Below are 13641 nucleotides of genomic sequence, written 5' to 3' on the forward strand. Positions count from 1 at the left end.
CTAATTATGATGAACTTGTGGACTGATCAGGCATTTAAGCCACTGAGGCTCCTGTTGTCTGGCAGTCGTCAGGACGTTTGGTGATCCCTTGCTCGGACAATGTGCTGGTGTATAAAATTGATGCCTTGAGCACAATTGTACTTGCTTCTTCTTTGTGGTCTCCATCATCTTGAAATACCGTGAAGCCAGGGCTGCCCATTGTCTCCAGCTGCTATGTTAACTAGCCTATAAGATAACATCTGCTGTATTTTAGTTGTATCAGCCTTGATTTGTATCAATATACTCCTTATATTTTTAATATGCATGTGATCCTGTGAGGGATGGTAGAATTTATATTCTGCTGAATTAAGCAGTTCCTTCTTACCTTTGCCCTTCTCCCCTCACCCATGCCCTTTCTCAAGTCCCACACCCACGACATGCTTAATCCTGCTTCCAATCCAGCTCACTATTGCTCCTGGTCACCCTCAAATTGTGCTGAAGTCACCTTTGCTCCTGATTGTGCTTGACTCCAGTACTTGTTCCTGAACATGGGGAAATACGATGAGGTACTGCCTGAAGTTTGTTTGCATATCCTCTCCCATTTATCGGTCTAAACACTTACAACCGGTAGAGTTGGCAGTGGGAGAGGGAGTGGGTTGAAGCAGTGAAGCAGTGCCTCAGATGAGACCACAACTGGAGTATTGCATACAGTTTTGGTCTCCTAATCTGAAGAAAGACATTCTTGCCATAGAGGGAGTACAGAGAAGGTTCACCAGACTGATTCCTGGGATGGCAGGACTTTCATATGAAGAAAGACTGGATAGACTCGGCTTGTACTCGCTAGAATTTAGAAGATTGAGGGGGGATCTTATAGAAACTTACAAAATTCTTAAGGGGTTGGACAGGCTAGATGCAGGAAGATTATTCCAGATGTTGGGGAAGTCCAGAACAAGGGGTCACAGTTTAAGGATAAGGGGGAAATCTTTTAGGACCGAGATGAGAAAAACATTTTTTACGCAGAGAGTGGTGAATCTGTGGAATTCTCTGCCACAGAAGGTAGTTGAGGCCAGTTCATTGGCTATATTTAAGAGGGAGTTAGATGTGGCCCTAGTGGCTAAAGGGATCGGGGGTATGGAGAGAAGGCAGGTACAGGATACTGAGTTGGATGATCAGCCATGATCATAGTGAATGGGCCGAATGGCCTACTCCTGCACCTATTTTCTATGGTTCGATGTTTCTATGACATCGTCCCTCCGCTTCACAAATTCCACTGAAACATTGCAGGGCTTATAACAGTTGCAGGGCTTGCAAAGGCTTATCATTTACAAAGACAATGTATGGACTAATTTGAGTTATGTAACAAAGTAAAAATTGTAGGTAATATGACTGAGTACCTTTTTATGTAGAAGTTATGGAGTTGAAAAAATATTTTGCCTTGCAGTGGGTATGGAAGAACTTATTTTAGCTGCACATCAGCACATACAAGCACTGGAGATGGATGCGCCATGGCCACACGGGCTGGATTATCAAACCAGGACTTGGAGTTTGTCCAGTTTCATCCCACAGGTATGTGCATTGCTGTCACATGTGCTTCATGTATTAATGTCATGATATCTGTCTATCCTTTTAAAAAGATTTTGTCATGGAAGTTAGAAAGTACGTAACTAGGAATGTTTTCTAAACCCAATTGTGCCGAATTCTTTATGAGTTAGGGAAAGAGTTTAAACAAGTCACTTTCTATTTCAGGAGAGTTATATTTATCACAACTTAAAAGGTCATTTAAAGGCTGAGAGGTTTTTGCTTTCACTAATGCTTATGAATGTTTTAAGGTGGACCTTTTTAAATAGTAATAACTTTTGATGCTGTAAAATATCTGAAGCGCCTTCCATAAACATAACATAAAGTAAATGACATACTCTGATCATCAAGCAAAAGCTTGGTCAAGGAACTAGGTTTTAAAGATTATGGAAGAAAGGGAAATCTAAAGGGGGGGAAAATCCAGAGTTTTGGACATGGACAGATAAAGACATGGTTATCAACTGCTTTTAATGCTCCTTGATAAAGATAAATTGAATGATTGGGGAATAAACCTGGAAAATGGAGTTTAATGTGAGGAAGAGTGAACATGCATATCAGGAGGAGTGTTCCAATGGCAAGTTATTATCTAAATGGCAAGACATTGCACCTGAGTGAAGTTTAGAGGGCTCCACTTGTCCTAGTTTATGAATCACTGTGCACTAGCAGGCAGATCTAGCAAGTAGTTACGAAGGCAAACCTCATTTTTGGCATTAGTGCAAAAGGTAGGGTATTTGAAAATGTGGAGGCAATGTTACAGTTGCACAGGCCGTTAGTGACACTGCATCTCAAATGCAGTGCACAGCTGAAAAAATATAACAGCAATGGCGACTGTGCAAAAGATATTTAGTTATAGAGCTATTGAGTAGGGAAATGGACCCTTTGGCCAACATCGTCCAGGACGACCAAGTTTCCGAACCAAACTAGTCTCATTTGCTTGTTTCTGACCCAAAATCTCTCCAATCCTTTCCTGTCAAAGTAGCTGTATGTGTCCTTCAAATGTCATAATTTTACCCAACTCAACCACTTCCTTGGCAGCTTGTTTCATGTATGCTAGATCCTCCATGTGACAAAGTTGCCCCTCGGGTTCCTTTGAAAACTTTCCCATCTCACCTTAAACCCATGTGCTGTAGTTTTGACTCTCCGATCCTGGGGAGAAAACTGCGGCAATTCGCCTTAGCTCTGCTACTCATAAATTTATATACCTCTAAGGTCTGTGATCATCTTATGCTTCAGGGAAAAAAGACTCAGCCTCTTCTTGTAACTCAAACCCTCCAGATCTGATAACATCCTTGTAAATCTTTTTTGAATACTTCCCAGTTTAATGACATCATTCCTATAGTTGGGTTATCAGCAGTACTCTAAATGTGCGGCCTCGTGACTGTAGCTGCAAGATGAAATCCTACCTCCTGTATTAAATACCCTGACCGATTATGCCAAGTGTGCCAGATGCTGCCTTAACCACCCTTTCCACCTGTGTCGCCATCTTCATGAAACTGTACCTCAATCCCTAGGACTCCCTGTTCTACAACACTCCACAGGGCCCGAACATTTACTGAGCAAGTCTTCCCCTTGTTTGTCTGACCAAAATGCAATATCTTGCAACTACCTGACTTGCCATTCTTCAGCCCAGTGGCCCTGGTGATCAAGATCCCATTGTAATCGTACATAACCTTCTTCACTATCCACTATACCACTGATTTTAGTATAATCTGCAAACTGAATAACTATGCCACCCACTATCACATCCAAATTGTTTATATAAATAATGAACAACAGTGGACTGTGCACTGCCCCTTATGGTGCACCATCTGGCCTCTCATCTGAGAAACAACCTTCTACCACCATCTTCTTTCTTAACTTCTAGCCAATTGGCTAGCTCGCCCTACATCCAAAGTGATCTAACCTTCTAGATAAGCCGACTGTGTAGTACCTTGTCAAAGGCCTTGCTTAAGTCCATGTAGACAACGTCTACCCCACTGCCCTCATCTATCCTCTTGATCACCTCTTCAGCAAGCTCAATGAAATTGGTGAGACATGATTTCCTACTCACAAAGCCTTGCTGGCTCTCTATCCTTTTAATCAGTGCTCGCATTTCCAAATGCATGTAGAAACTGCTTCTCAGAAATGTACCCACCACTAATGTTAGGCTCAGCAGTAAGTAGTTCTTCCCAGGCTTATACTTGCAGCCTTTCTTTAGTAGATTACAAGGTTACAATTACAACTTTTAAAAGAGACTTTGGCATATATATGAATATGATGGGTTTAGAGGGATATGGGCCAAAGACTGGCAAATGGGACTACCCCAGAATGTCAATTTGGTCAGTGTAGGCAGATTGGGCCAAAGGGCCTGTTTCTCTACTATATAGGTCTATGACTGGAAGCACAACACTAGCCACCTGCGGTCTTCCTGCATCTTTCCCATGGCTCCTTTTGCCAGGTGCCCCACAATTTCTTCCTGGGATGAATAGGTTGTCCTGTCAAGAGCCGCCAGGCAGTTAAAGTCTGTATTAGAAGTTTAGAAGAATGAGGGTTGACCTTATTCAACCGTTTTATGATCCCAAGGGGTGTTGACAGGATGTATGTTGGGATGTCACGAACATGGGGACATAGGTACAATGTAAGAGTTTGGCGATTTAAGACTCAGTTATGTAGTGATTTCCTCTGACAGTAGTGAATCATTGAATTCCTCTTCCACCAAGGAGGGTGGGATCCGATTATTCATTATATTTAACATGGGCATAGATAAATAATCCAAAGACCAAATAATTGAGAATTAGAGTCATACTGTGTGGCCTAACTTGCCCGCACTGACCAAGATATCCCTCTAGTTCCATATGCCTGCATTTGGCCCATATCCCACTAAATCTATCCTATCCATGTACCTGACTAAATGTTTCTTAAACATTGTGATAGTTCCTGTCTTAACAACCTCCTCCAGCAGCTTGTTCCATAAATCCACCACCATTTGTGTTTTTAAACAAAAAGTTACCCCCCGGGTTCCTATGAAATCACCTTAAACCTATGCCCCCTGGTTCTCGAGCCTCCTACTCTGGGCAAGAGATTCTGCGTTTACCCAATGTATTCCTCTCATGATTTTGTACACGCTGTAAGATCACTCCTCATCCTCCTGTACTTCAAGGAAGAGAGTTCTAGCCTGATCATCCTCTTCCTATAGCTCAGGCCCTCGAGTCCTGACAACCCTCATAAACCTTTCTTAAACCTCATAAACCTCATAAACCTTCTCTGTACCGTTTCCACCTGACGATATCTTTCCTATAACATGGTGCCCAGAACTGAATACATTATTCTAAATGCGGCCTCACCAACGTCTTGTACAACTTCAACATGACGTCCCAACTTCTTTACTCAATACTCTGTCGGAGCAAAACCCATAGTCTTGTGGCGCATGAAGGATGGCCCTATTGAGCCAAGGGGAATGATTAAAAGCAAAAATGAGATGAGTTTGTTAGAGAGAATGCAGCTGTCTCTATATTTCTGCTGTCTATGGATTATTTGTGGGGTGATCTTATCAGATCATATAAATGTTGACCTTAGACGTGTTAGATTTGGATGTACCTGAAAGGCAGGTTTATTTTCCCTGCCCTGCACTCACCACCTGGCTAGCTTTCTCCACCCTTCCTCTTCCCTAATCAGGAATCTATGGTGCTGGTTGTCTCATTACTGAAGGATGTCGTGGTGAGGGTGGAATTCTCATCAACGGTGAGGGAGAGAGATTTATGGAGCGTTACGCTCCTGTTGCGAAAGATCTGGCTTCAAGAGATGTTGTTTCACGATCCATTACGATCGAAATTCGTGAAGGACGGTAAGAATTTGACCTTAAGTCTTGTGCACTCTGTTTTTGTGAGAATAGGACTTGCACTTTATCTTTCATCCTACATCCGCTTCACCCTGCTGTAAGGGGCAATCTACACCTAAGAGCCAATGGAAAACACATCTCTCATAAACAAGACACATTTAGACAATAATCAGGCAATAACTATCTAGAATGTCTTCTTCCTTAGAAGGGCAGCACGGTGGCATGTTGGTAAAGCTACTGCCTTACAATGCCAGAGACCCAGGTTCAATCCTGTATGTACGGAGTTTGTACGTTCTCCCCGTGACCTGCGTGGGTTTTCTCAGAGATCTTCGGTTTCCTCCCATAGTCCAAAGATGTACAGATTTGTAAGTTAATTGGCTTGGTATAAATGTAAATTTGTCCTTTGGGTGTGTAGGGTAGTGGTAATGTGTGGGGATCGCTGGTCGGTGTGGACTCGGTGGGCCAAAGGGTCTGTTTCTGCACTGTATCTTAAAACTAAACTTAAAAGAAATACCTGGCTTGCCCACACATTTGCATTAGACAATAGACAATAGGTGCAGGAGTAGGCCATTTGGCCCTTCGAGGCAGCACCGCCATTCAATTTGATCATGGCTGATCATCCCAAATCAGTACCCCGTTCCTGCCTTCTCCCATATCCCCTGACTCCGCTATTTTTAAAAGCCCTATCTAGCTCTCTCTTGAAAGCATCCAGAGAACCTGCCTCCACCGCCCTCTGTGGCAGAGAATTCCACAGACTCACCATCTCTGTGATGAAAAAGTGTTTCCTCGTCTCCGTTCTAACTGGCTTACTCCTTATTCTTAAACTGTGGCCCCTGGTTCTGGACTCCCCCAACATTGGGAACATGTTTCCTGCCTCCAGCGTGTCCAAACCCTTAACAATCTTATACGTTTCAATACGATCCCCTCTCATCCTTCTAAACTCCAGAGTGTACAAGCCCAGCTGCATCATTCTCTCAGCATATGACGGTCCCGCCATCGCGGGAATTAACCTTGTAAACCTACGCTGCACTCCCTCAATAGCAAGAATGTCCTTCCTCAAATTAGGGGACCAAAACTGCACACAATACTCCAGGTGTGGTCTCATTAGGGCTCTGTACAATTGCAGAAGGACCTCATTGTTCCTATATTCGATTCCTCGTGTTATAAAGGCCAACATGCCATTCGCTTTCTTCACTGCCTGCTGTACCTGCATGCTTACTTTCATAGACTGATGTACAAGGACCCCCAGATCACGTTGTATTTCCGCTTTTCCCAACTTGACGCCATTTAGATAGTAATCTGAATTCTGGAACATCATCTTTTCCTTGAGCAGTACATTAAATGTTGCAAAGTAATGTTTCATTCCACCTCGATTTTCCTGGTTTATGCAAGACTAGGGTTGGGATGAATGGTTTTAAAATGCTGATTTTTGATTATCCTCAAGAGGGCAGAGTTTAGTTATATTTTTGTACCACAAGCTATTGCCAGGATGTTTTGAGCTTAGAGAATTATAAATGTTTGAAAAAGAGCAGTATTCTCAAGAGCAAATAGAAGAATTGATCTAGGACGTATATGGAGCGGATAGGGTGGAACAAGGTCACAGATAGCTCATTTGTTAAGCTGAATAGGTTTATGTTATCGTCTATCTATGCTAAGTGTAATACTTGATAAAAACATTTTTTAAAGTGAACATGCAGGAAATCTGGAAGAAAATCACTAAATACTGGAAGGTCATGACTCAGTAGGTCAGGCAACATTTCCAGTACGACGTGTTCATCAGGTTGGGAGAGGGCATGAATCCAGGTATCTTTCTCCTCAGGAAGGGGATCAAAACTGGCCTCTGTGGCAGAAGCAATGTTGCTACCTGCATTACCCACGCATTAGCCTGGATTTTGGGTTCAGCTGTCAAGGCTCCTGCTGCCAGCTTAGGGCCAATGTCCTGGCCTGGACCTTTGGTTGAATTGCAGCAATTTATCACCACCAACTCTGGGAGAGATTGTCACTCAGCTCATGGGCTGCAGACTTTAATATAGTGACAGATTTATTCCTCACTGAGAGAGAACACAAGGTCACAAGGTGGAGCAGCAGTATCAAGCAGGGCTTGGACTCCAGATTTGGCCAAAGGGCCTGTTTCCATGCTGTATGGCTCTATGACTATGAACAATTAGATGAATTATTGATCTAGAATCATAGAAATATACAGCACAGAAACTGGCTCTTCTGGCCCATCTCATTCGTGCTCACTGTGATGCCTATCTGTGCTAATCCCATTTCCCTGCAATAGGTCCATGTACTTCTCTTTTCCTATCCATGTACATACCAAATGCACATTAAACATTGTAATACTGTCTGCTACACTATCTTCTTAGGCACATTGTTCCAGATATTCTCCACCCATTCTGTGAAAAAACTGACCACAGATATCCTTTAAATTTCTCTCCTTTTATCTTAAATCTGAGCTTTCTTGTTCCAGTCTGTGCTGCTATGGAAAAAAAATCTATCTCTCCTATCAATGCCCCTCAGATTTGTTTAAATATCTATGGTCATCCCTCAGCTTCCTATGTTCCAGTGAGAATACACCCAGGTTATGCAATCTCTCCTATAACTACTGCCCTCCATTCCACACAACAGCTTGATGAATGTCTTCTGCACTTTCTCGCTATTGCTACCACAGCCTTACTGTTTCGAGCAGAACTATACACAACACTCAAAATAAGGTCTAACCATTGTTTTGTGCAACCGCAGTGATTATCCAACTCAAAGAACGAACTTGCTTTTAAAGAACCTGCTTGATTGTAATGTAGGTAGTCTGGCAATATAACTTCTTGGTACCCAACCCGACTCTATAACACACACACAGTTGGGTGCAGGGCTCTAAAAGATCCAGTCATTTCCCTGGTGTCTTTTCTTGTGATCATCGTTGTTTACTTTTTATTCTAACAGAGGATGTGGCCCCGAAAAAGATCATGTTCACCTGCAACTGCACCATCTGCCCCCTGCGCAACTGGCAATGCGACTGCCTGGTATTTCAGAAACTGCCATGATTTTTGCTGGTGTGGATGTCACCAAAGAGCCTATACCAGTTCTTCCCACTGTGCATTACAATATGGGAGGTCTCCCCACCAACTATAGAGGGCAGGTAATGACAATCCATTGCACTGATTTTAGTTTTGATACGGATTTTATAAATATCAGGCTTGGATTCTCAGGTTGGGAGAGGGCATGGATCCAGGTATCTTTAGCCTCAGGAAGGGGATCAAAGCTGGTCTCTGTGGCAGAAGCAATGTTCATGTTTTCCTAGTACTATAATGCAATACGATGAATTGTTACAGATGTTTTTGATGAGAAATTAATCAGCCTCTCAGCACTCCTTGATAATGATCTATCTGCAATTTTTCAAGGCCATCAAGAGACTTCTGGGTTTCTTAGTCATTATTTATCTATTGCTTAAAAATTTTCTGGGTATAACTTGAATTCGAGATAATACAAGTGATGAGAATTGGAGGACACCATTTGTATTGTGCTGGCCACTTTGACTATAACAATATTTTGATCTGTAACATAAACGACTTAAAAGTAACTTCAGAAATCGGCAGGCAGAAATAAAAACGTTGTATTGGGGAGGGGGGCGGTGAAGGTGAGGGGAAAGAGAAACGGACCATTCCCATGTTACCTTCCGACAGTAATCAGATACTTGTTACTGAAAAACACAGCCGCTTTTTCAACTGCGGGAGTTTATTGGAATTGACAAGCAGTTGCTTCTATTGACACTTATGCAATGATGCTCTGTTAAACAAAGTGAAGGAGACACTCAGCGGTCTGTGGACAGGTGATGTTTCGGGTTGACACCCTTCTTTAGTCTAAATAGGATCCCATGCCGAAACAACTGTAAATAAGAGGGCTGTGGAGGCCAAGTCAATGGATATTTTTAGTTGTAGACTACCCCAGGTGGAATATGTGCTTTGGGCCACACACTGGCAGTGGGGAAGGCAAAGGTCAAACAGGTTGTTTTGGAAATGGGAAGGGGAGTTTAAACTTCATGCAATCGGGAGCTTGCGATGACAATTGTAGACTGAGCATAGATGCTTTGGGAATTGGTTTTCTATTCTGAGCTTAGTCATTGGCCTCATTGGAAGCACAAAAGGCAGCATATGAGGTTGGAAGATGTGCCCTTGAATCTCTGTCTCACCTGGAAGGACAAATTGGATCTCTGGATGGTAGTGGAGGTGTAAGAACAATTGTTGCACCTCCTGCATTGCAGGGGAAAGTGCCAGAGGTCGGGGAGGGACAGATGTGGAAGATTAACGGCAGTGGAAAGGAAACCGCACTTGCTGATAAAGGGAGTAATTTCAGATGTCTTGGAATGAAAAGCCTCATCTTCACAGCAGATGTGGTGGAGGTGGAGAAACTGGTTAACGTGGATGGCAGCCAGAAGAGATTGCAGATTCTGGAACTGAGAGTGTCTCAACTCAACATCTTCTATCCATTTCCCTCCACAGATGTTGCCTAACCGACTGAGCTTCTCAAGCAGTTTGTTTTTAAGAAAAGGATGACATCATTACAAGAGACAGGGTGGGAAGAGATATAGTCTAGGTAACTGTGGGGGTTGTTTAGTTTATAGTAAATATCAGTGGATAGTAAGTTTCCTGAGATGGAGAAATCTACAAAATAGAGAGGTGTCAGAAATGGTCTGTGAATTTAGAAGCAGGTGGTAAGCTAGTAGCAAAGATGACAACATTGACATGTACTGCATTGTTGTAGGAAGCAGACATCGATGTAACAGAAAGAATTAGGGAGTGGTACCAGAGGAAGATTGGAATAGGCTGTTCCACACAGCCAATGAAAAGGTAGATGTAGTTAGGGCTCTTGTAACGGCCCATGACTACACCTTTGATTTGTAGGAAATGAAAGGAGTCAAAACAGAAGTTGTGACAGGTAAAAACAACTTTAGCCAGGTGATGAGAGTGTTGGTGGAGGGTAACCAGTGGCTGTTTGTTGCAGAAAGAAGCAGAGGGTTTTAAGACCTTCCTGATGTGGGATGAAATGTGTATAAAATCCTCACGTTCATAGTGAAGGTGAGGTTGGAGGGCTGGGTATTCCAGAAGTTGTACAAATGGTGGAGGTAATGCAAAGTGTGCCATAAATAGATGGGAATGCACTGACAAAGAGAGATACGATAGAATCAAGATATGAGGAGATGTGTTCACAGTGGGGCAAGAGCAAGTTTTGGATGGCGCAGCAGTAGAGTTGCTGCCTTGCAGCATCAGAGACCTGGTTTTGATCCTCACTATGGGTGCTGTTGGCACGGAGTTGGCACATTCTTTCTGTGACCATGTGGGTTTTCTCCGGCTGTTCCAGTTTCCGCCCACATTCCAAAGATGTGTAGGTTAATTCGTTTTGGTAACTTGTCCCTAGACTGTAGGATGGAACTAGTGTACGGGGTGATTGTTGGTCGGCGCGGACTCAGTGAGCCAAAGGACCTGTTTCCATACTGTATCCATAAACTAAACTAAACTAAACTGGTAGAAACAATGGGTCCAGCAGGGGAAAATGTGCAGGAAGGGACTGCAGATGCTACTTTATACTGGTGACCTCTGTTTCTGCTTATTTCACCTTCATAATAGTCTCCACCTTCACCCTCCTCTCACGCTTTATTTGTCTGCGTTCATCTATCATTTATCTAACATTCTCTCTAAATTCCATTCCTCCCCCACTCCGACCTGGCTCCATCTGTCCATCATCAATAATGCCTGACTCGTGGAGTTACTCCAGCATTCCTTTCTTTTTTGGAACTAGCATCTGCAGTTCCTTCTGCCAACAGTTAATGCCTTGGTTGTCAGTCTTATTGATATTAATAATTATGACTCAAGTTTGGGATTAACCATAAAGTCGCAAAACGAGGAATGCACCACTATTCCTCTTCAGCGAGATCATTTTAGTGTGCGGCCTATTGTGAACAGTATGAATCTCAATGTTCTTCAAAATTTGTAACATGTTATATTTACAGAGGATTTCATGTTGAGAAAATGGTTGCAGCGACATATATAACACCACATAGACCAGTTAATTGTTTGCATAGCTTGCCACATGAACTGCTCCTTTAGATGTTCATTGAGCATGCAGTTTTTGTAAAAACTACTTATCTTAAGGGAAATCTCTAATTCAAGATAGTACATAATGTTTAAGTGGAAAATTTACATCTTGCAGGCGATTAACCATGTAAATGGTAAAGATGTGGTTGTGCCTGGACTCTATGCTTGTGGTGAAGCTGCCAGTGCTTCTGTTCATGGTGCTAATCGGCTGGGAGCAAATTCCCTCCTCGACTTGGTGGTGTTCGGCCGTGCCTGTGCCCTAACCATAACAGAAGTGTCCAAGCCCGGTAAGCTTTCCAACTAGTTTTGCAGTGTTGTTCCAGAGTGCCCAGCTTTGCACCAAATTTGATCTAATTAATCAACGTAAAAATCTGTTCTTGATCCTACGCTTTTGTTTTCCATAAGTTCAAATTTGAATATCATTGTAAGAAGGAACTGCAGATGCTGGTTTAAACCGAAGATAGACACAAAAAGCTGGACTAACTGTGCAGGTCAGGCAGCATCTCTGGGTAGAAAGAATAGGTGACGTTTTGGGTCGAGACCCTTCTGCAGACTGAAGAACTGAAGGCTTCAGACTGAAGAAGGGTCTTGACCCGAAACATCACCCAATCCTTCTCTCCAGAGTTGCTGCCTGTCCTGCTGAGTTACACCAGCTTTTTGTGTTCATCTTAAATTTGAATACCAGTTGTATATCAATGTGTAGATGTCCAGTATTTTTCTTTGCTAAATATTATTGAGGTAACTGAGCCCCAAACGGTTCATAGAAAATGTCATTTTTTTGCAACCTGTACTTATCTAGTCCTCTACAGTAAGTTAAAAAATGTTCTCTCCAGTTGGTTCAGGAAATTACACCATAAGGTGCTGAGGCTTAGAGGGTTAAAATTGGTAACAGGAATCTTGGAGAAGAATGTGTTTATGGTGATTATTTCTAACATTGCCTCAAAACAAGAGTTCTATACTTTTCATTGTTGAAATCCAAAAGCAATGGTTTATTGCCTAGACCGAACTCACGACAGGACTTTTCAGTCCTGTTCCTCCTGACCGAGCAGTTTATGGAGTCTTTCAAAGCTTCAAAAGTTTAATTAGCATCAATTGTTTGTTTGAGGGGCATTCAAGCTTGTGTCGTGACAGAGAGGGGTGTCATTGGGACCGAAAGGGGGCGAAGTTTGCATCCAACGATTACACAGCAAAACAAACGAGCAACAGCAAACCCCACTCCCTGCATCCAACTTATTACCACCGTGCCACTTTCTCACTGTCTCCTGCCATCCATTCTTCCCCAACGCAGTGAACAGGATTTCTTGCCACCATTCTAGGTACCGTATATTTTGTTAAAGTGTGGCAATCTATTGCTATATTCAGGGTTGCAAGCAGACTGAATAGAAACTATATTGTCTTTCAACTCTGACTTTTTCATCAGAGCGTCACTTCTGAAGGATATTCATTATTACATAGGCTGGCATAGCAGCCAACATTCTTTCAGCAGGGATCATATTAGCAAGGAATCAGGCCAACTGTTGTTGATTGAGGATATTAAGAAAGCTTACTGCTTTTCAAATAATGTTCTAAGCTAGAAAACAAGTTACAATAAACCCGAACAGCAGGTCCAATCCTTTCACATTACAGCACTGAGCTTGCGGACTAGGTTCAATAATGGCCACGTTTGAATGCACAACGTTCTAACGCTTGATATGAGAATGCTCTGACTTTATTGTTGCAACCTCCATTTTTGGGCCTTTTCCGTTCTAACATTACAAAAAGGTCAGTTTTCTTGTGCTCTTAATACATTTTTTTTGTTAGAATGTGAAATGACACTCTAACTACAATAATATAGATTTCGTTTTTTTTATGACGAATTTCTGTCAAGTATCTTCCCAGCAGAATTGAGTTCGGTACTTTGACAATCTGTTTTGGAGGCTGAGGTCCTGTTATTTATTGCTCCAAATCCAGGGGAAGCTCTTTCACCTATTGACCCAAATGCTGGAGAAGAGTCGGTGGCAAACCTTGACCATCTGCGGTTTGCCGATGGAAGTACTCGCACATCTGAACTCCGACTGAACATGCAGAAGGTGAGGGAATAAAAGCAGCATTCGAGATTTATTCAAATACTAGATTTTTAAGTTTCTGGAATGCGCAAGTTAATTATTGAAAGTAAGGGTTTACTATGTTTAAATA

The 13641-nt window shown here is 42.5% G+C and overlaps 1 protein-coding gene across 2 annotated transcripts in view; it reads left to right on the plus strand.

The window, feature by feature from the left end:
• sdha (succinate dehydrogenase complex flavoprotein subunit A) overlaps positions 1-13641 on the plus strand; it is a 64006-nt gene that overhangs the window by 35002 nt on the left and 15363 nt on the right. For both annotated transcript variants that reach the window (XM_033019171.1, XM_033019172.1), the window contains exons 7-11: positions 1421-1545; positions 5212-5380; positions 8318-8513; positions 11582-11753; positions 13417-13535. In XM_033019171.1, the coding sequence (XP_032875062.1) occupies positions 1421-1545; positions 5212-5380; positions 8318-8513; positions 11582-11753; positions 13417-13535 (781 nt within the window). The remainder of the gene's footprint in view (positions 1-1420; positions 1546-5211; positions 5381-8317; positions 8514-11581; positions 11754-13416; positions 13536-13641) is intronic.

The sequence above is a fragment of the Amblyraja radiata genome, chromosome 4, assembly GCF_010909765.2.
Source record: "Amblyraja radiata isolate CabotCenter1 chromosome 4, sAmbRad1.1.pri, whole genome shotgun sequence".
In the NCBI taxonomy this organism is placed as follows: Eukaryota; Metazoa; Chordata; class Chondrichthyes; order Rajiformes; family Rajidae; genus Amblyraja; species Amblyraja radiata.